Below are 24287 nucleotides of genomic sequence, written 5' to 3'. Positions count from 1 at the left end.
GCACTACAAAATTTAACGTGGCATCCGGAAAGACTATCGTTGCATATTGAGCTACGTGTTGTTACCGGCACAAACAGATTTATCCATAATGATTGAAATTTTAAAGACAGTTTTGATATTTGTAGTTGCAACGATATTCTTCGAATCAGCTCATTGTTTATTTGTTAACATAGATGCAAATGCTGAGGAATGTTTCTTCGACAAAGTGACATCAGGAACGAAAATGAGCCTGATGTTCGAAGTTGCAGAAGGTGGCTTTCTTGATATTGACATAAAGGTACCAGAGTCTCATCAATTATATAAGGAATTTACTCTCCATTATAAACCCTAGTGTCACTGATTTCGAATATATTTCATTATATAACATGTATGACATATATGAGGCATGTGTTATCTGTCTGTGACAGACAGGTTGGATAATATCCCCATAGCATACTGTGGCATACATGGTACAATCAATGTCAATGTAGTCCGAAGATTGCTATGACTTCCAATGGCTGTTTTACCAGACAAACAATGGGACATTGGCAAGCGAGAGCTCGTCCAATATCAAATAGTGAAATATACAAAAATGTATTATATGAGGCAGGCGTTACCTTAGTCCAAATAATTATGACGTTTGGCAAGGCTATTTTAATTTTTTTCTGGGACGCCTTCCTACAACGTCATAACGCGGAAGCCATTTTTACGTCGAGTTTGAGAGCAAATTTTGGGGGGAACTTTGACACCTAATTTTAACAAGAAATTTTTATTGCCGGTTAGAAATTTTTACGTAGTTACAAAGTCCTACCTTTTTTGTGCCTATTGATGTAAAATATTCCAGAAATATCCAAAAGAAAGGATAAAACAAGATACGATTCCATTTGAAGTGGGGGAATATTTATTTTGTTTGGAAATGATTTCCCTCAATTACCAACGACACGTGACTTCCGGTGAATATAAAATTTAAAATCCGTTAAAATTTGACAGACCCGAATTTCCGGATAATGTAAATCGAACGTTCCGGAAATTCGGATCCATTAAAATTTACCGGATTTTAAATTTTATATTCACCAGAAGTCACGTGTCGTTGGTAATTGTGGGAAATCATTTCCAAACAAAATAAATATTCCCCCACTTCAAATGGAATCGTATCTTGTTTTATCCTTTCTTTTGGATATTTCTGGAAATATTTTACATCAATAAGCACAAAAAAGGTAGGACTTTGTAACTACGTAAAAATTTCTAACCGGCAATAAAAATTTCTTGTTAAAATTAGGTGTCAAAGTTCCCCCCAAAATTTGCTCTCAAACTCCAGACGTAAAAAATGACTTCGGCGTTATGATGTCGTAGGAAGGCGTCCCAGAAAAAAATTAAAATAGCCTTGCCAGACGTCATAATTATTTGGACTAGCGTTACCTGCGAGAGGGGACAAAGTCTGTATACAATTATGTATCATTTCAAGCATATTTGAACCTCACAAGAATCTGTTAAAAAGAAAAAGAAACACAGAAATGTTACCAAAGTTGGTCTTGTTGTCCGACTAGTCATTTAAGTTGCAACTTCATTTTCAATGTAAATAAAGAAACACTGCCATCAGCTAACAGTTGTCATATATCAAAGAATTATCAAAAATTTTAAAAATTGATATCAATATTTGCACACAGACATGACTGATAACCACATGCAATGGAATTACAATATTTGACCAAATAATGTTGAATTAGTTATTATATATATTGGTCATTGAAAGGCCTTCAACAATGAGAAAAACCCATACTGTTAAGCTTAAACAAGCCATGAGATGACAATTGTAAAACTAACAACAAAATATAGGCCTGATTTGTTCAGGAAACAAGAAATGAAAAACAAATATGATCTAAACAGCTGTAGGAAACAACTGCCACTTAATTACATGCTCTTGGTTTGGGACATGCACATCATGTTATTATACTATGATTTAGAAACAATTTTTGAATTTTTTTCCACCATCAAATACCTGAAAATAACATACATGTACTTTTATCACGACCTAAGTGAAATGATATTCTTTCATCTTCATTACATGTAATTATAAGTGAAGTTCTTTCTTTGACTTTTCCAAGCAATTACAGATGCATGACGAAAGGTTTATTTAAAATGTTGAAGAGCAATATTTAGTAACCATGAAAACTACGTGTAGGCCTACGTAATGGAAGTAAGTAATAAAAAACATAGCCAGATTTCAGGTGATTGCAGAAATTTAATAATTTATTTTTGCAGATTTATGGTCCAGATGGCAAAGTCCTTCATCAAGGAGAGCGAGAATCTAATGGCAAATACACCTTCGCAGCCCATATGGATGGAATGTACAAATATTGTTTTAGTAACAAGATGTCCACTATGACACCTAAAACTGTCATGTTTTCCATGGATTTAGGAGATAAACCTAAAGGAGGAGAAAATATGGAATCCGATGGTAAGTACTTAGTCAGATTGTCATCTCTGTTTTAACTAATTCACATTTTTTTATGACATTTTTCATATGTTGTACACTGTATGTGTATATATTGCAACTGTTTTTAAATGTCTTATAAAAGTTGTAATACAATGCAATGTACCACCAAATCATAGCACATGTACATCACAGTTGGTTGCTAACTTGCATACAAAAATAGGTCAAATTATTTATCTATTGAACCGATTATGACAAAACTTGATAATAATGCTTGAAATAACCATTATTTCAAAGGAAAAAAATCATTTTCAGTTTATTCAACAAAACTGTCTTCTTTTATAGTTCATCATGCTATTTTCAGTTTAAAAAAAAAAAAATAATTCTTATTATAATTAAAAACTAGATACATGTATCAAGAATTCAATATAGCAACTTCTGCCATGAAGATAATTTATTATGAGCTGTAAAGTGAACTGTTTTTCTTACAGAATAAAAGCTAATAGAAACGAACAACAGAAAACATATTGCATTAGAATTTGAATTTATAGCATTCAGCCAAAAACTGCTTTAACATCATCCAAACTTATATCTTTTATGTTTATGTTTTAGCTCATCAGAATAAATTAGCAGAAATGATCAATGAATTATCAACAGCTCTGACAGGAGTTAAACATGAACAAGAATATATGGAAGTTCGAGAAAGAATTCATAGATCAAGTAAGTTATTATGAAATTAACATGTCAGGTGAAAGTATAATAAATGCTTTCTCTGGTTATCCACAGCCCGTCACTGGACTATCAATGACCAAATAAAATTTGCATCTCACTTCCAATTACAAATGGTTCTAGTATTTTGTTTTTTTCAATTTCCTGTGTAAATTTCTGTATCTGTAATGCCTGTAACAGTTTGATAAGAAAAAATTTAGTATTTCTTCCATGAAAATTACTTGATATACATTTGTATATATAACATGGCCAGTCACCAGTATACAGAATATAAAATATTACTAAAATATTAATATTAACGTGTTAAACAATAACGAATTCAGAAATAGGATATCAAATTGGTTTTTTTTCTTTTCTTTCATATTAGCACAAATTTTGTTTAAAAAAGAAGTACTTTATAAAGCACATCTTAGTGATCCACACTTTGCAAACAGAGAATACACATGTTCAATATTAAAATAGATCTTTATTAAACTGATCTAAATACACCATGTATGCCTATTGAAACTATGACAAAACCCATTCGTCATAAGAAACTATAAAAGGACTCAATATAAAAAGGTGTAAAAACAATTCAAACGAGAAAGCTAACTTTTTAACAGTTGAGAAGTTTTTAGTATAAATTTTAAAATAACAGATGTTTTAACGATTGCTTATTTTCTTTTTCAGTAAATGACAACACCAATTCACGAGTAGTACTATGGTCATTCTTCGAAGCTTTAGTACTAGTAGCAATGACATTAGGACAAGTATATTACCTGAAAAGATTCTTTGAAGTACGACGGGTTGTGTAGGCTGATAAATAATTTAGGAGATACAATTTACAAATTCTCACACTGTGCAGCTAAAATATAACACCCAATCATTTTCAGTGGTTTTAGTGCTAACATAATTGCATTCTAGAAAGACATACAAATGTATTTATTATTAAATTTACATTTATTGTCACAGTATTTATATTTATTTGTTATTAGGTTTGTAGGGAGAATGAAATTATTTTTACAAGTAAGTATCAGAATAGTGCATTGTTAGAAAGATAATTTCTAATTTAGTATTTTACGGAAAACTGTGCTGCTTTCTATGAATTATAGTCACCGGAAGTGAGGTTAAAACCAGATGTGTATTTCAATTAGCTGATAACAAAAAAGATGGCTTGGTAAAATTTTAATTGATAGGAGCACAAAACCAAAAAAAAATGACCCAAGTTTGAATATGCAAGGATGGTGTTTTTTACAGTAAAATTGTCTAAAACATCATTACATTTTTTATTCCTACATGAAAATGATTAGGTTAGATGTTTTAGCTTCTTATTAATTCATCCATCATTCCATTTTGATACTAGTACATTGTACTAACATAACAATTTATTTAATTAATTAAAAGTAGTTGGCCCAGAGGCAAATGTGAGGGGATTTAAATTATTGTTATTTATCTGACAATGCACAGTTGGCTTGCCTTTTACAAAGATTTAATATTCTAATGTAGAATTTTGAATTGTTTAAAATAATAATAGAACAAAAACATCTGCAAAAAAATTGTATAACAATTAAGACTAAAAATTAAATATGTCATTGAGTTCCTCCATAACATAATTTATTGAGCATGTTGAGCAGACAGACTTCTTGGTGTTGTCTAGAATATACAGAACCTTCATATGATTTGAATTGAATACCACAAAATTTGATAATGTTGTTTAAAAAATTGTATTGTATAAACATCAAACCTTAAATTTTACAAAATAACATGAAGTAATTGAAATTGTTCATCATGTTCATGTTCTTTCACAATTGCTAGAAACAGAAGTTCTATCCTTATATTAAGATATGGTACATGGTTCATTTTTTGTTTAATTTTATATTTTTTTTTAGTTCAAATAATTGTTTAAATATATTTCAAAATATTTGTACATTGCTAAGTGACATTTAAAATATAGACAGAAAGTTTTGAGAGAGACTGATACAAAAAAAAATTATTGTTGTATCATAAATTATGCAACCAGGATTTTGAATACCTATCTCTACGATACAGCTGTTACTATATGCTATCAAGTTGAAATCAATATTAATTCATTTATATAAAAGATATTCAAGCTACAATATTATTCTGCAAAGCTTATTCTCACTGAAATTTTTCCTTTAGTACATATATTTTTACTTTAATCATTTTCTTCATGCTAAGCTTATTGTGTTCTTTTATTATGTAATAAGTATTAATGTGAAATAGGGGTAGTTAAGATTTCATTGGACTGTACATGATTTACCATGAATAGGATACAAAGTACTGACCCAGCTTGTTGATAAAAAAAATATAGCTGAAATGTGCTCTCTTAAACTGGAATATTGTGAAATTTAAAGCAAAGGCAAAATTAAACATGATCTTGAAATGAAACATGAGATAAATTTCCCCTTTGTGTGCTCACTTCCCCTTCTGCTTGTTAGAGGGACATTAATACAAGATTAAATGTAAAATGATAAAATATTTGCATGTTATAGGGTTTCGATGAAAAGGAGTCATTAAGATATATGGGGCAGTTGAAAATCTCTAAACCAAGTGGTAAAATTTAAAGTGCCTTACACCTTTCAGTTAGTAAAACTTTGGCAAAAAATTTATAAAAAATTATGTGGCCATTGATAAAGATAAGATATAAAGACTTTTAAAATATATCAATATAATTGACTTTTCCTAGTCAGATAATCAACCAATAATAATTTGAAATACCAAATAGTGTATGGAAGATTGCATTTATCTTATGAAGACTATCACTTTGTCAGTAATGCCTTAATGTTGTTTTTTATGTATAAAATAATATTGAACTGAGACATGGTGTATAAATTGTATTATAAGTTAAATATATATGTATTACTAGATTTATTTCATGTGACTGGGTGGGGTTTAAGAAGTTCACTTATTTAAGACCAGTTCATCTATAACCAGGAGTTTTGAGATAAACTCATTAAAGAAGTGTCCAGTTAATCATCCCATATCATACACTATTTATTTTGTATATGCGTTTGGTGACACTGAAAGGAGATTAGAATTCAATAATAATTATTACGGCAATCATTCTTATCACACACATCTTCAAATAGACTGTACTTATGCAAATTAAACCCCGCCTGATCAGTTGAAATAACATTAGTAATACAATAGAAGATTTTAGAAATAGATCATAGCTCATCTAATGGCTGTTATGTAAAATAAACCAATTGTATATTTTAATAATTGCTGAATGGGTATTGCATCTGAATGTATGTCAGTTTTCTGTTTTATGTGCAAAATTATTTTTATCAGAGAGAACATAACAGTGATATGTTTTAAAATTAAAGCCAAAGATCACAAATAATAATGATTGTAAAGCATAACTTTGTAAAAAATATCATAATAGTAATTTGTCTGCTATTAAATGGAATATTTATAACTAATAAATGTTTAATGAAAATTGTAAAAGAAGAGGTATGCATTGTATTTATGTTAATTTGTTATAATAATAAAAAATGTCATTTTCTGTTTTTTGCAAAATTATACTTGAAATACAATAAAATATACTATGTACTTTACAGTTAATTAAAAGAACATAGACTAGTTTTGAACATATTACCACAAGGTATGATGGCATGTTTGCATCCTGTAAACTTAAAAAACTAAAATTTGAATTTAGAGATTTTTTCTCTCTAGTAATAATACTTTTAAAGAATACATATTTCAAACTAATTATCTTTTTCCATGTTTTTGTTAACTATTTAATTCACATGTTTTGTTGAGAATTTTCATATTTATGGAAAGTTATTTTATTTTCACTTTTTTTTTCATGTGTGATTGCTAAGTAAATGACTTAAGTTTGAATGTGTCACTGATGAAAGAATGTTTGGTGTTTGTCTTTTAAATGAAAGAAAAGAATAAAAGACCTGAAAAAAGTATTTGTATTTTTTTCTTTGATCTCCAGTTATACCTTCTGAAACAGTTCTGAAACATATTTTCTCATCTTTTCTACCCGTTATTGGCATTACGATGCATGTACTGCCATTTTCTATCTATGTTCATGCAATTCCTCTGTTTAAACTATGAACGAGATGTCATCCATATTCTTACCCACCATTCATAGAGGAATTGAGGGAAGCATTAATTAAAAAAATTAAATTACTGTCTGATCTTCACAACAACAAAAAAACTTTAAAAAAAAACTTCTATAAAATACAATGCCACTCCTCCCAAAAAACTACAACATTTGAAGGGTTAAGTTTGATTTCATCTTGCAATATATGTAAAATTTTCTAATAAAATGTAAAATTGCAAACACAGAACTTGGAGAAAAATTGTAACAGAAAGTCCCAAATCAAATGGAAAAGTCAAAAACTCCACATTAAACAAATGGATAACAACTGTTACATTCCTGCAGCTGACTTGGTACAGGCATTTTCTAATGTAGAAAATGGTGGATTAAACCTGGTTTAAAAGTTTTGAGTTGGAGTTATCTTACTTTGTTCATGATTGTACATTTTAAGTTGAACCTATTTTTACAACAGATTTATACACTATGCATCAATTGTTATTTTTTACTGGATTTCTAAAAATCCTTTGTTTTATGAATGTACAGCTGTGGGCATTCAGGTGGGTGTCCCCATTTTCAAAGTAAAGTAAAACAAAAAGGTGTGGCAGAACCAAAAAAAATGCTTTCACATTAAAATACATGAATGTCAAGCTGGTGTCATACTAAATGTGAAGTAATTTGGTTCAGTTATATGAAAAAACAGGGGGTTGGTGTCTGACTGATCTGATAATTGTACCAATAAACAAAAAAGTGCCTAGAGTAGCTAAAATGTCTTGCCTTCTTTACTTACTATTGATTTTATATTTATAGATCAGAACATAATGCTTTACTTCAAACTTTTACATAAACTTAAGAAAATTCCAACAAAATGAGTTCAACTCCAAAAACATTTTCACTTTGAATATAGTTGACCTACTGCACATTGAAGATTCAAAACTAACCAGAAAAAACTAACATTGATTAGTAAACCATGAAAATTAGGTCAAGATCAAATGAACCCTGCAAGAGTCAGACCAGACAGAGATGTACACCTTACAATCATTGCATACTATTGCATACAGTATCTTAGAAACAAACTTTAGATTGATCAATGAATCATGAACATGAGACCAATATCAGTCTGATAATTGCTAGACAGACTTACACCTTACAATATTTCAAACACACAAATATAATTTAATTTTGGATGTAACGCGTCTTCTGATTGGCTGACGTTATTTTGTTATGATCCCATAGACATAATTTAGTCATGTGACTGTGATGTCATCAACGTTTTTTTTTCATGGTTTTCTACGGTTTAAAATTGAATTCAGAATTAAATTATAAGAAATGACTGTAATATTTTTTCTGTCTATTCGAAATAACATAAAAAATGTGGTGCACACTGTTAAAAATAACCTGCTACGCGTGTTATTCAATGTGCACCAAATTTTTTACGTTATTTCTTCATATACAGAAAAAATATTACAGTCATTCCTTAAATAGATGAACTATTGTTTATAGTATTACAAAAACAGACCAATACACAAAACCTTAACGTTGAGAAATGAACTGTGAAAGTAAGGTCAAAGTCAAATAAATCATTCCAGACTTACATGTACATCGTAAAATATCTTCACACACCAAATATAGTTGACCTAATCTATACAGAATGAGAAAAAAGACAAAACACAAAAACTCAACTTTAACCACTGAACCATGAAAATGAGGTCAACATTAGATGACACCTGCCTGTTGGACATGTACAACTTTCAGTCATTCCATACTCTTAATAAAGTAGACCCATTACTTATAGTATCTGAGAAATGGACTTGACCACCAAAAATTAACCTTGTTCACTGATCTATGAAATGATTTATGGAATCAAGGTAAAGTGAAAACTGTATGACATGTATGATGAACTTGAAAGGTTAGCACATACCAAATATAGTTATCTTTTTACTCAGAAAAAAAGAGAGTAATACAGAATACAAAAAATATTAACTTTTTTTTCAATCAGTAAATGAGGTCAAGGAAAATGGACACATGACAGATGGAAACTTCATAACACAAGGCATCTATATATGAAGGATCCAGGTCTTCTACCTTTTAAAATATTAATCTTTTAAGTAGTTTTTCTACCACTGCCACATCACTAACCCTACACACAATGTATATCAAGCTTTCTGCAACAGAAGTCGCAGGTTCAAAGTCGCACATCAATGTCTTTTATCACTATATAGCTATTACTAATTAATTTTGGTGGTGCTGGTATAATTTGGTTAACTACTCTAAATGGCAAACAATCTTACAAAGTATGAGAGACTCAGAGGAGGTGCTTATAATAAATACTTGAGCATTGTTTTTATTATGCTCCATTTATGGGCATTATGTTTTCTGGTCTGTCTGTCGGTTCATCTGTCCGTCCGCCATATGTCCCGTTTTTGGTCAAGTTAGTTTTTGATGAAGTTGAAGTCTGATCAACTTCAAACTTAGTAAACATGTTCCTAATGATATGATCTTTCTAATTTTAATGCCAAATTAGAGATTTTATCCCATTTTTACGGTCCACTGAACATAGAAAATGATAGTGCGGATTGGTTATTCTTGTTATGCCTGATTAAGTGTTGTTCTTGTTTGCCATCTATGTGTACGTACATGTATCAAAAGTGGTTTTCCATTCTCCAACTTAAATTTGCTCCAACCAAATGTTATGAAATTTCACACAATGCTTATTTCAACAAAATTAAAATCATTTCTAATTTGGGTGGTGTCTTTTTAATGTTCTTGAGTTATGCTCTTTATAACATTATAAGCAAATCAGGACATCATCTGTGTCCCAAGGACACATTCTTCATTTATTTCATCTTCTTTTTGTACTTATGCTGTTGATTGTTGTACAAGATTTGTCTAGTTGCACCCAAATTGACAATATTAAATCTGTTGTATAATGCATATATTTATCTCTCCTGTGAATGACATCATAAGTAAACATCCTATTTAAATTTGTTTGTTGATGGTTGCATATGTTAAGAGGAAATTATTCCATGCATACTGTAATTTCAAGACTATTGGATGCATTTGTTATTGTGATTTTGTCAATTTAGACTTAAATGAGATTCTAATTTTTACAATTTTGAGAAAAATCCTGTTTAATTCATACATTTAAAAATAATTCAAAATGTGACTTAAATTTATTGCGTTACAACTTTGTTGCATTTTTCGCAATACTAAAAAACATCGCAATAATTTCTGAATTGACAGGATTCAGGATGATAACATGATTAATTCTGTAATCTGAATAAACCTTCTTAAAACTAAGACTGTATACACATTTTTTCCTTTAAAGAATATAGTACAATTTTTAGAATCCAAAAGAAGTAAATATCCTTTCACACAAGAGAAAAGAAAAGCAATACAAATGATGAAATGCATATTGAGGATGAGAACATGATAATGTGATATGAATACCTACCTGCTTTATACTAGATCAAAACACTGAAGCAGTTCTCAATGATAGAGCTCCTGACACATTATTCAGACTCTTGTCAACAAGTCTTTGTTTTTACTCCTAAATGTCATATAAAATTGTGAACGGAAAAGGGGAATGTGTCAGAGACAACAACCTGACCAAAGAGCAGACAACAACTGAAAGCCACCAATGGGTCTGCTTAGGGAAGGAGCAGATTTTTCAAGTCTTTGATTTGAACATGCAGAAGTTAAAATGCAAGACCCTTTTAAATATCACAGCACAACCAGGGTGGTGAATTTTAACAAAGGAAAGGAAATTCCCCAAAACAGGCGACACTTTAAGATGAACAGAACAGAGTATTCTACGCTACATTTGAGCAACAGGTAGGTTTGAAAAATTATTATCTTTACCATTTTTTTTATAAGGAAATTGTAGATTATCTCCCTTATTTTTGTTTTTTTTTAATGTTTTAAACATTGAAAATCAAGCATGTCTAAGGTACAATAAACTTTAATATGACATTTCATTCTCCACACCATCATAGTTCCTGTCTTTTAAGGTATACTGCTTATGAATTTCATACAATAAAATGCTGGCAGTTACAGATGAGTTTAGCGAGTTTATTCCTGTTGCCATTGGTAACATTACACACTGTCCGTCATTGTCATGTGTTATTTTACGAGCGTGTACACCAAACCCACCCATTTCTCCTCCTACAAATAACACTGTATGATCCCCTAATGTGAAATCAATTTCTGTGTATAGGGAAACATTTAGAGGAAGTCTTTTGTACATTTCAAATTCTTGTCTTTTAGACATATGAGTATCGCCAAGTTCCTCTTCAGAAGATACTAATGAGTTGCTATTGTCTTGAGATTCTTCATCCATATCATCACAGTCTGGTTTTGTGATGTCATCTAATGACCAATCTGTAGGTCGCCTTGTGTCAGCGATAAAAACTGTGGATTTGTTTGGGATATAATTGATGACATTGTCCCAGGACAAATTGTTTATAATTGGTACTCTGAAATGTCCTCCAGCACCTGAGCGTAGAACTTTGGAATTCCATATATCTACACATCCTAAAAAATATACAGAGATGATCATTGCATAAATAGAGATAGCTTAAAGTCCACTTGCTTGTATTTGAATAGAAAATACAGTAATTTTGCTTATGAGTTTTGTGCCTATACAAACATGATACATGAACTATAAACCATCTGTAAATAGATAATTATCTGAATATGATTTACAATTCTGAACAATAGACATCATACAATTTTTATACTATAATGACAGTGAACATTTGTATGTGCAATGTCTCCATGGATTATCTCCCTTGCTTACATACTAGTATGTCCTACTACTGTTAATTAAAAAATTTAGGTATAAAGATATAGGAAGATGTTGTATGAGTGCCAATGAGACAACTCTCCATCCAATTCACAATTTATAACAGTAAACCATTATCAGTCTTCAACACGGAGCCTAGGCTCACACCAAACAGCAAGCTATAATGGGCCCCAAAAATTACTAGTTAAAAACCATTCAAACAGGAAAACCAGCTTTCTAATCCATTTAAAAAAATATATGTATGCATTTATCATCTTGAATCCTTGTCCTCTGACAAATATGGGGAATCTAATTAATATAACTGGAAAAATTTTATAAATAAAATAATCACTACTGAAATTTTGAATGCAAGTTTTATTATTCATTGTAATTGCATACTTGAATCTATCACATTTTTCAAATGAATAAAAACATCAGAATTATTTCATGATATAAGACATGTTGTAGAATGTCATGAATGTAGATCCCAGATCTTTAATTTGATAAATTTACAATGAATAAGATGGTTGAAAGTTTTGAATTATGTTAGGCTTGAGCTAAGTATTACTCTTTAGGCTTTCAATACTTTTGGCCATGGGTGTTACTGAGGTCAGCTTATTCCAGAAAAATGTGATGTAAACACAGTATTGGTGTCATGTTTTAAATATTAGGGAAGTTTACTTGTTGAAGACAACTTTATTCTTAACTCAATTCAGATAAACTTTCCTATGTAAAAATTACTGTGGATTCATTTATTTTCGTGGGTATCAATTTTTCATGGATTGCTGAAAACTTGCATATTTGTGGATATTTGATTTCGAGGTTTTGCCAATCTCTGTATACAAAGCCTATTGAAAATATGATATTTGTTGAAAATTTAAATTCGAGATTAACCTATAGCCATTAAACCCACGAAAATTGGTATCCAATGAATAAAAATTTGTAAGGGTTCCGAGGAACCCAGTGTCTCGCCTACTTTTGCTGTAAATTGCAAGCTCAACAAAAATGAGGAAAAAAATCAATAAAAATTTTCCTTTTGATACTATCTTATGATTGTAAGAAGCTTCTCTCCAAGTTTGGTAAAAATCTAGGATAGTTAATGAATCTAATAAATGTTTTGAAAACTTTAACTGCAGACTGTATGTTATGTTAACTGGAAGAAAATCTAAGTCCATTTAAAGGTAAAATACAGAAAAAATGGAGTAATCTTTTTACAAAATTTACTTCTGGATACTATCTTATGATCATAAATAAGCTTCTGTCCAAGTTTGGTACAAACCCAGGATAGTTTAAGAAAGTTGTTAAAATTTAAAAAACTTTAACCACAGAGTGAATGTTATGTTTCCCCGCAGAAAAACTAAGTCCATTTAAAAGTAAAATACAGAAAAAATGGATTTTTTTTTTTATAAAATTTACTTCTGGATACTATCTTATGATCATAAACAAGCTTCTGTCCAAGTTTGGTACAAAACCAGGATAGTTTATGAAAGTTATTAAAATTCTAAAAACTTTAACCACAGAGTGAATGTTATGTTTCCCTGCAGAAAAAACTAAGTCCATTTATAAGTAAAATACGGAAAAAATGGAATTTTATTTTTACAAAATTTACTTCTGGATACTAGCTAATGATCATAACCAAGCTTCTGTCCATGTTTGGTAGAAATCCAGTATAGTTTAAGAAAGTTATTGAAATTTCAAAAACTTTAACCACAGAGTGAATATTTGTGGACGCCGCCGTCTCCGTTGACGGAATGTAGTCTCGCTTAGTCTCGCTTTTTCGACTAAAGTTGAAGGCTCGACAATAATGAATAAATCCACAGTAGATCATTTTATTTTGACATGCCTGAAATATTTTCTTCTGCATTAGCGATACTTAACGAAGTATCAATAGTGACAATTGCATTAAAAGAATATTAGTTCTTGTATCTCTAATTTGAATTTTCTTCATATCTTAATGTTGGCCATCCTTTTTTCTAACATTTTAATGACTTTTTAGATTTAGATTTTTTGTATTTCAGCAGCAAACATCCCTTTAGACTAATAGAGCGTTTGTCTTAAATTCTCACCAGGTAAAGTGATAAACTTAGAACAGCCCACAGCAGCAGCAGTTCTAACTAATGTTCCCATGTTTCCAGGGTCTCTCAAATTATCACATATCACAGTTAATGGTAACTCTGTAGCTCTTGGAAAAATTGTCTCCCCTTCATTTGGAATTTCAAATATTCCTAAAAATTAAATATTTATATACATTAGACATAAAATCATGAAATTTTCATTATTGCCTTAGTCTGTTTAAACAAAATGGACTGGACAGAATAGGGTAAATCTTAGGGCATAATTGATTAGGGATTTCAAATTGATTACAGTTGAAAATAAGAGAAGAATTGGTTGGTTTTTTTTTAAGAGTATGACATATATTTGCAACATGGGCAATCACTGACAAATACTTAAAATCTAAATATAGAACTTTAAGATCCAGTATAGTAACCATGGAAACTAGCATGTATACAAACTACTAGTGTGGATTAATCCCTTGTGTGTTTGAATTATGTGGGTAGGAAGAAACACAAAATTTTTAAACTCCAGAAAATACCAAGTTTCAGTTAACCTGGTACTACTCTTAAAATATAAATCTCAAATTATAAAAATCGATACAGATACTAACAAGACTCATTTACATTCTTTCATCACAGTTTTCCCCTTCCACTTTTAGTGCAGTGGCCAAAGAGGTTTCATTGCTAAGGTCACTGCATATGACAAAATATCTGGGAAGTCAATAATTCAATATATTGTACATTTATAAAAGTTTTTATAATATATTTGGATTTATTTTAAAATAAAGTTTACTTTCACTCTTTTTAGTGTTAAATTTAGCCATCCAACTATGATCCAAGTGTACATAAAACATTTCGGAGCCTTTTAAAGCTGACTATGCTCATTGTTGAAGTGGTTGGTCTCATTGGGGGGGTTCCGATCCCTGATCCCGCTTACACTATGTACGAAAGCAATTCTCATTTTTCTGTCATTTCCCGGGTCCCGCTAGACCTCATTTCCCGTTTTCAAGACACAATAATTTGACTTTCACGTGTCACGCTTACAAAAAATCAGCAATCCTGTGTCACGCTTAGACAGCAATGAGACCCACTGAAGGGTGTACAGTGACCTATAGTTGTTTATTTCTGTGTCATGTTGGTCTCCTGTGGAGAGTTGTCTCATATGCAATCGTACCACATCTTCTTTTTATTTTTATATATATATGACATATTCAACATTTTTCTTCAAATTTTAAGTTTCATATGACTTAAATAAAGAGTACACCAGAACTTGCAGAATCAATTCATTCAATTTCAGAGCAACAATGCTTTCACCTGAAATATATCATTTCATATGTGTATATGTTTGCACTGTTGTTTGCAAATCATTTTTAAATACCTAAAATTCCTTGTGGTGTATCTGTCTCACACCATATCTTAAGATTTTTATGTGGAACTTTGTAAACAGGACACGCAATCCTGTGTCACGCTTAGACAGCAATGAGACCCACTGAAGGGTGTACAGTGACCTATAGTTGTTTATTTCTGTGTCATGTTGGTCTCCTGTGGAGAGTTGTCTCATATGCAATCGTACCACATCTTCTTTTTATTTTTATATATATATGACATATTCAACATTTTTCTTCAAATTTTAAGTTTCATATGACTTAAATAAAGAGTACACCAGAACTTGCAGAATCAATTCATTCAATTTCAGAGCAACAATGCTTTCACCTGAAATATATCATTTCATATGTGTATATGTTTGCACTGTTGTTTGCAAATCATTTTTAAATACCTAAAATTCCTTGTGGTGTATCTGTCTCACACCATATCTTAAGATTTTTATGTGGAACTTTGTAAACAGGACACTCAATCATTTCTGCAGGAAAATTGTCCAGAACATCCAGTTTGCTGAAATATAGTGCTTTCATAGTGGCTTTGGCTTTTAATGCATCAATGATCAATCGTCTGCCCTCCAGTAAAACTTCAGATCTTCTTCCTTTTTGTTTTTTAGAGTTTGCATTCATTACTATCTGACTACAAAAAATAAATGATTAATTTTATTATTACATGCACTTTAATACCATACACATGATACATGTATCAATGTTCAACCTTATTAACTGTGCCATCCTTAACAACCCTCTGTTGATTACCGTTTTTTTTTGTATGCATAACGTGCACATTTATACCCTGGGTCATGTTTCTCGTAAGAGGGGTGCCTGTTATACATGCCCAGGTCCAAACTCTGACAAAGAAATTTCCAGGTGAAGTGAAGAGTACGGAATATTTTGCTAAAACCTTGATTGTTTTTATGTTTCATATGTTATATTTGTATCAATTTTTGTATCTTATTGTTCTTGATTTGTCATGTTTTATTAAAATAAAATACATTTTCTATCTCTGTCATTCTGTAGTTACGTTTATCGTGTAAATTTGTAATTTTTAATGAATATTGAATCTGGGTTTATTTTGTTTCAGAGAACTCAGGCAAAGATCAAGTAAGAAGTAGATAATTACAATACTACAATCATTGACAATGTACTTCACATTTAATACAATACTTAAAACAACCACATATAAAATTCAAGATTTAGCAACTCAAACACAATTAGAAAACAGGATGCTTTAAAAATGCTCTACTTTTTTTGCACTTTGGTCAGGTTGTTGTCTCTTCCATATTTTCTTTCTCAATTTTGGCTACTTACTAAGATTGTTAAATCTGTGTACTAAACATGCTAAATATTGATTGAATAATACTAGTATTTCAGAATTCAGACTAGTTAATAAAAACATCTACATGTATCAAAATGTGATATCTTTGAACATGTTGAAGGCTATCTTTTTTATGATGATATAGAATGCATTTATTGCAAACCAAAACTAAGATTCTAATCCATTACCATGTCCCATTCACACTTTATTGCTATTTTACAAATGTTTTAACATGTTTAAGTGTACTACATTGTATTAGAATACAGATAAGAAATCATTATGCCCAGTTATTTTCATAGGACATACAAATGTACACACTGCCTTTAATTATAACAATATATATCTTATCAGACAACTAGATTCTTAAAAAAGAAATCCTCAAAATACACCATTGTCAGTAAAAAAAATTATGTGGGTGAATTTTATCATGAAGGGTCGCACGCAAGACGCGGGCGAGCTACCGCGGGTCTCTCTGATTGTCATGATTGTTGTACACAGATCTAAAGCCAGTAAAGGCAGTGATCTACTGACTGTGCCAAAAAAGATATTCGCGAATGGAACTCAAACAGTTTAATAAATTACCTTCTTATCTGCAGATTATACAACACTTTCCCCCTTTACATGTACCTTTTACATTGCCCGGCCTACATGTTGTATTATCCATCCAAGTACCCCCTGAGTCTTATACTCATAAACCATCCAGCTACATGTACATGTAGTTGCATGTCACCTGTCTCCTGACATCATAACTTAAATAACGTCACAACTAAAATCTCTAACAACAGAACCAAAATCGGAAACATTACCATGATTACGGTATTTCTGTTTTGAATTTAAAATATGTTTGAATTAAAAAAATAATTCATACAGACTTCATCCCCTTTCGCAGGTAACGCCTGCATCATATTAACATGTTAGGTGAATGACTAGCATGACTATATATATATAGATGAAAGTAAAACTAACTTTAATTTCTTTGATGTATCAGTTTCTTCAATTCTTGAGTACTCAATTCCTATTCCATTTGTGTGGTAAATCTTTGTATTTTGTGGATGGAAATTCACATCATCTTTATTATTTGTACTATCTTGCTTGAATTTTCTAGAGATCATTAAGTTCTTTTGCACAGGGTCGTTTGGTAAAAATTTGACGTTAGCATTTTTTCTCGGATCTTTGATTTTTACGCCCATTTGATTTAGTTTTTCTCGTTCTTGTTCTGGAGTTATGACATTTACAGGTGCACGACGAAATCCTCCTCCATAACTTCGACTGACAACCTTTAAAATTCTTCTGTGATACAAAAAACTTTTATAAACCGTGTCTCTCATGGGCGCAGCCATTTTTTTCTAATCAAGGTCTTTCAGGAGCTTGCTATATTAATTTTGATTACTTACAAACGTTGTGAAGATTCTAAATGTTTGAGTGCATTGAAACTAATTATAAACAGATTGAACTGGTGACAGTGGTGTAGACACATTTTTGACTTTTGAGAAGTGACAACTGTAAAAATAAAACCAAACCATGGCAACACGAAGAGCTTTACATTTTGTATTTAAAGTTGGAAACAGGACAAAAACTGCAGAGTTTTATAGGGATATTCTGGGCATGAAAGTAGGTACAGATCTGATCTGTAACTTAATTAAGTCTTTGCAAGGATTTGTGTAAAGTCTTTCAACTTTGCAAAAAAAATTTGCTTTCAACTTATTAGATAGTGTAATAGTTAATAGTAATAGTTTCGAAAGGCCATAAAATCACTAAGGTATGGAACTTTCAAAATAATGTGAGGCAGGCGTAACCTGTGAATGGGGACGAAGTCTGTTTGCATTATTTTTTTAATTCAAACATTGATTAAGGTAGCACTCCACAGTTATGTTGCCATGGATACACATCAAAGGAATTAATTTTCACTCTTTTAACTTTTGAAAATCAAATCTATGGAATATACTGATTACATGCATATGCACATGTACAACACAAACAGTTAGGTTTATGTTTTAGAAATCCAGAAATAGGAGATGATAAAACATTTTGTGGCTCATTTTTAATTTTATTTTCTAACTGTGGAGTGCTACCTAAAGAAACGGAAATACCGTAACGTTCCCGATTTTGGTTCTGTTGTTAGGGATTTAGCTGTGACGTTCTTTAAGTTATGACGTCATATTCAATGTAAACAAAAGAAACGCTTTCATCAGGTAACGTTTTTTTCATATCAAACAATTATTAAAAATGAATTTGTATTGAGTTCCAATCTTATATTTTACTAGACTGATAAATATATATTTTATTCAAAGTCTCATGCAAACAAGACCGGTACAGGAAGTAGATCTGGGAAAAAAAGTTAACGATTTTGAGTTCATTAGCAGAATGATTTTTTTTTTTAATTGATTTTTGTACCGTAATTGGGGACTTCGTCCCCATATAACATTCCCCCGAAGGATATAATCTAGCTGCGGAATCGTAGCTCTTAGGTCCTTATGTCATTTTTTGACTATTTGCGTCTATAGATAGTCCGCAAAATAAAAAAGAAATAAAAAAGAAACATAAAAGAGGGACGAAAGATACCAAAGGGACAGTCAAACTCATAAATCGAAAGGACAACGCCATGGCTAAAAATAAAAAAGACAAACAGACAAACAATAGTACACATTCATGAAACAACATAGAAAACTAAAGAATAAACAACACGAACCCCGTCAAAAACAAGGGGTGATCTCAGGTGTCCCGAAAGGGTAAGCAGATCCTGCTCCACATGTGGCACCTGTCATGTTGCTTATGTGATAACAAATCTGGTAAATAGTCTAATTCGGTAGGTCACATTCATGAAAGGGAAGGGGATTGTAGTAACGACGTACGGAACATATCCGATATCATTTGTGAAACGGTTATTCCATACAGTCAACCAACTCGTGATAGCGTCCCTAAAATTACGAAGGGATGATTTCAACTTCACCATTTGGAACTCTTGGTTTAATAGCTTCCTTGTGAGCAGCAACCCTCTATCAAGAAAATCATGATAGGAAATGCAAGCACAGGAACATTGTATCAATTGGGAGATATATACCCTGTATGCAGGTGCTGCTGGAATGTTGCTACTTAGAAATGGAAAGTTCACAATTGGAAAGCTAAAATCATCTCTTTTGTTGTAAAGTTTTGTTTTCAACCGACCCTCATTGTCAATTTCTAGATGTTAGTCAAGATATATATGAGGCCTACTTAACTTTATCTGTAGTATCCTTTATCTCTAATTTGAAGAGATAGATGCATTCCACATAGTCACCAAATTTTGAATTATTTAGTGAAAGAACATCATCTTTATACATGATATAGCGGAAAGTAGAGTTAAAGGATATCGCTTACTTCTTATCTTTCTTCCTAAGAAGTTCCTGCATGAAGTCAGCCTCATAATAATAAACAAACAAGTCCGCAAGAAGAGGGGCACAATTTGTTCCCATTGGAATGCAGACAGTCTGTTGAAAAACATGTCTTACGAACGTAACAAATATGTTGTCAATCAAGAAATCAAGCATCTGGATAATATATATCAGTTTCAGAGAATTTTTTGTTTGAATCAGCATGATCAGAGTTCCTTTACAAAGTAGGATTTATCCCTCCCTAAGACAAGATACTTGTATCTACGTTGGCCATTCTTTTTTATGAAGCAAAGCAATACCAACTCTTTCAATTTGTCTTTTAGTTTGGAATGTGGAATACTTGTGTAAAGAGTAGAAAAGTCAAATGTTTTAATACTGTTACAAGATGAAAAAGAGAGTTAGATTGTATGTACTCTAAAAAATCTTTGGAATTTTTAAGTATCCACATCTGATTCACGCCACCTCTAGAATAGGCAGTTTCACAATAACTTTGAAGCCTGTCTTTGATTGCTGATAAAATAGATATGAATAATTTAGAAAGAGGTTTCGTGGAGCACTTGGAAGACCCAGCAATATACCGCTGTTTGTAAGGACAAATATGTAGTTTAGGTATCCAATACAGTGATGGAAGATCCAGTTCTTCATCTTTGGTTGAAATTCCAAAGGAACATAGAACAGACCTATGATTATCCAGGATTTTCTCTTTGGTAAGTGTTGTGAGGGTATATGTTGAGTTTCCAAGTGAATTGTCAATTATACCTAATTCGTTTATCAAGCAGTTAATGTAACGAGTTTTACACACAAAAATGATGTTGTTTGGGGCTTTATCTGCGGGAACAACAACATATTTGTCATGGAGGTAGGATAAGTGTTTTGCAACATTTGGGTCTTTAAAGATTGATGTAGCATGGGTATTGATAGACCCATTCAGTTTCTTAATTCTGATTTGTATCAACGACCTCACTGCCTTAATCCATTCGGAAAGAGTGTCTACGTCTTCCTTCTCGTGCTTAGCCCATTGCCTGGCATAATCCATGTAATCCTCAACTGAATCCATCAAAATTTTAAAGTTGTATTTCCAATTGATGGATTAAGGCTCACGATATTTCGGAACTTTTGATAACACATTTCGTAGAGAAGTATTCTATACATGTTGAGGTCACCGGTAATAACGTGACCAGCCGGATTAGATGTGAATTGGGAACTAGCACAAGTGCAATCAGGAGGTTTTAACTTGAAGTCGTCAATATCGAGATCCTGCAAAACGTGTTTGTAATTGAAAATTTTAGTTGCAAAAGGTTTGGTATAGGTATAAGAAATGATTGGTACAGACTGGTCTTTGAAATAAGGAGGTATTTTCGATTGATCTAATTTATGATGAAGGATATTGCCCAAGTTGATGCCATCGAGACCTTTATTGGAAAGGAAAGATTAAGGAAAGATCTTTTCTCTTTTTCATCTTTTCCAATGCGGACTGGCTTGAAAAGTCTGTGACTTGCAATATCCGAATTTTTAGCTTCAAGTTCATGAAGTTTGTATTGGTTTAAATGAGGGTTAGTAACAGTGGATTCCAAACATAAATTGAACAGAGAATGAAGTTTCGAAAGGGGTAATGAATAATAACATCAATTTTGTCATTGCAACCATAAGGTGTTGCAGTTCCCAATTGTCTAATCCAATAGTCCTCTTTGTCTACGGAGAGTCGTTAAAAGATTAGGACTGTTAGAGCTATGGTATATCTTTTTGATAATGCAAACTGTCATAGAAACGATGGAATGATCAGGCTGATTGAAATGCTGGTATAGAATGTCGTCAGCATTGAGGTTAATGTCTGATCTATGACTGCACATACGTTTGTTTAGTCTTCATTTCTCTGTATTATGATCCATTATTATTTTTGGGATACTAAATTTCAAGGATTTCATGGGCATATAAATTATAAGTTATAACCATAGATTTAATTGTTTAATAAAGTACACGTTTTACATAGGGGTGAACATGAAATAAAGTAGCACACAATTTTTTCTCATTCCTCGATTATGTTGCTATCCACAAAAACATGAAAAATCAATGAATTCACTCGTCATGCTAGTACTTATAGTTTTGTTAGAAATGTATTTAGTCAATTATTTCAGTGATGATTATAATAGTCATACTTATTTGTTTTCTCATTATTATATATTATATAATAGACTAGACCCTATTTAAAATGTAATGTGTTTCTTTCAGTTTCTACGACATGAAGAATTTGAAAAGGGATGTGAAGCTGCATGCAATGGGTATATTAATCATATCTAACTAAGAGTTCTTTTTTTGTAACAATTTCATATTTTTGGGGGAAATATTAAAGGAACAAAAAGAGAGTGAGTCTTTTCTAAGTGAATTAGTAAAAAAACTTCATTTTACATCTACAGGGTTATAAGTAAAAATGTTAAGATATGCTTTTAAATGTTTAAAAAAATAACTGAAACAAAAGAGCTTTTCCTTTTCTTTTGGTTTGTTTCATATGTGTGCAATGATTTTGATACACCATTTCATTTCTCTTCTTTTATTTAGCATGTACATTTATTTCTAATGAAAAATATGTATCAGAATTGTTTCATAAATGTAAATCAGCAGAGTTTGAGTACAAGCTGTTGCTTATGTAATGAAATGTTTAAACATATGCATGACATGGTTTTTTACAAAGTATTCAAATTTTTCTTACATTTTATAGAGGAGACAGGTGTAAATGATTGTTAAGAATTTCATGTTATATACTGAAGTTGTACAATCAATTTGATTTGACTCCAATAAAAAAAAATTGGGGGGATTTTTATTAAATTTTCATTATTTGATGCCTTTTACTTTACTATTAAAGATTGCCATGTATTTCACAAATATGTAGGAAGAATTTGCACCACATAGAAAATACTGTAACATTTGAAGAATGTAATTCTAGAAAGATTTCTCATTTTCACATCTCACTCGCCTAAGGATATGCTTTGAAGTGAAATCTGTTACATGATTAGTTACATTTTTTTTTATCAGGCAAGTCAACATTATATAGTTAATATTTTTCATCAGTACACTGTTTGAATTTCATAGATTTAAATGAAAAGTGACAGTATCATTTTTATATCTACAGTCAGTAACTATGGTGAGACAAATATTTATCAGTTAAAATAATAACAGCCAGTTTATTAATCTTCAGTGTGAAAACAGAAGAACAGCATTAATCAAACATAGCTTTATTTGATACTGATTAATTTTTTGTTATGCATACAGCCTTCTTGACTTATTAGTAAAAGGTAGCACTATTTTCTTAAATTTTGCCTTGATCTTTTTTTATATAATTTTCCACCTGAATTTTAAAAGAAGATTGATAATGGTTTTCCTTTGTCAAGTAAAGTGAGAATACAATCACACGATAAGAAAACGCCATTGATCATGTTGATATTGTTTAGGAAAATAGCAATAAACAGATTATCCAAATTCAAGCTACGGTCTTTCTCCTTGGTCAAGTTTCTCGACTACATCTCATCTCAAGGTTTTCACATTTCAATGCTATTATTGTTGTAAACATCAGCAAAATTAACCCTAGAATTCCTTGAAATGGCAGCCACTTCCAAGTGTCAGATATATATATATAGAAAATACATCTCTTTTTGGTATTGTATAAGATGGTTATGATGATATGATACTAAACCCCTAACGGGAAGTATTGTGCCTGATGTTCATATGATGAAATCATAATCTTTCAGTCAGTTTAATTAAAGTCTGGAGCTGGCATGTCAGTTAACTGCTAGTAGTCTGTTGTTATTTATGTATTATTGTCATTTTGTTTATTTTCTTTGGTTACATCTTCTGACATCAGACTCGGACTTCTCTTGAACTGAATTTTAATTGCGTATTGTTATACGTTTACTTTTCTACATTGGTTAGAGGTATAGGGGGAGGGTTGAGATCTCACAAACATGTTTAACCCCGCCGCATTTTTGCGCCTGTCCCAAGTCAGGAGCCTCTGGCCTTTGTTAGTCTTGTATTATTTTAATTTTAGTTTCTTGTGTACAATTTGGAAATTAGTATGGCGTTCATTATCACTGGACTAGTATATATTTGTTTAGGGGCCAGCTGAAGGACACCTCCGGGTGCGGGAATTTCTCGCTACATTGAAGACCTGTTCGTGACCCTCTGCTGTTGTTTTTTATTT

The 24287-nt window shown here is 31.3% G+C and overlaps 3 protein-coding genes across 3 annotated transcripts in view; 2 read left to right on the top strand and 1 right to left on the bottom strand.

The window, feature by feature from the left end:
• LOC143076213 (transmembrane emp24 domain-containing protein 2-like) lies at positions 1-4095 on the top strand. Its single transcript, XM_076251923.1, has 4 exons — positions 1-277; positions 2242-2437; positions 3026-3133; positions 3812-4095. Exons 1-4 carry the CDS (start codon positions 89-91, stop codon positions 3934-3936), a joined length of 618 nt encoding a protein of 205 aa, XP_076108038.1. The 5' UTR covers positions 1-88; the 3' UTR covers positions 3937-4095.
• A 7040-nt stretch (positions 4096-11135) lies between these two features.
• On the bottom strand, positions 11136-18081 carry LOC143076219 (rRNA methyltransferase 3, mitochondrial-like). Its single transcript, XM_076251929.1, has 4 exons — positions 17691-18081; positions 15805-16046; positions 14040-14198; positions 11136-11723 (listed from the first exon to the last, which is right to left on the bottom strand). The coding sequence occupies exons 1-4, from the start codon at positions 18062-18064 to the stop codon at positions 11152-11154; spliced, it is 1347 nt and encodes a 448-aa protein (XP_076108044.1). The 5' UTR covers positions 18065-18081; the 3' UTR covers positions 11136-11151.
• A 49-nt stretch (positions 18082-18130) lies between these two features.
• The window catches only part of LOC143076220 (glyoxalase domain-containing protein 4-like), a 32896-nt gene continuing 26739 nt past the window's right edge, over positions 18131-24287 (top strand). The window contains exons 1-2 of the mRNA XM_076251930.1: positions 18131-18335; positions 22325-22374. Of these exons, the coding sequence (XP_076108045.1) occupies positions 18246-18335; positions 22325-22374 (140 nt within the window). The 5' untranslated portion in view covers positions 18131-18245. The remainder of the gene's footprint in view (positions 18336-22324; positions 22375-24287) is intronic.

Source organism: Mytilus galloprovincialis, chromosome 5 (assembly GCF_965363235.1).
Source record: "Mytilus galloprovincialis chromosome 5, xbMytGall1.hap1.1, whole genome shotgun sequence".
Taxonomy (NCBI): Eukaryota; Metazoa; Mollusca; class Bivalvia; order Mytilida; family Mytilidae; genus Mytilus; species Mytilus galloprovincialis.
The sequence above is the reverse complement of the archived record's forward strand: the minus strand, read 5'-3'. Positions and strand labels throughout refer to the sequence as shown.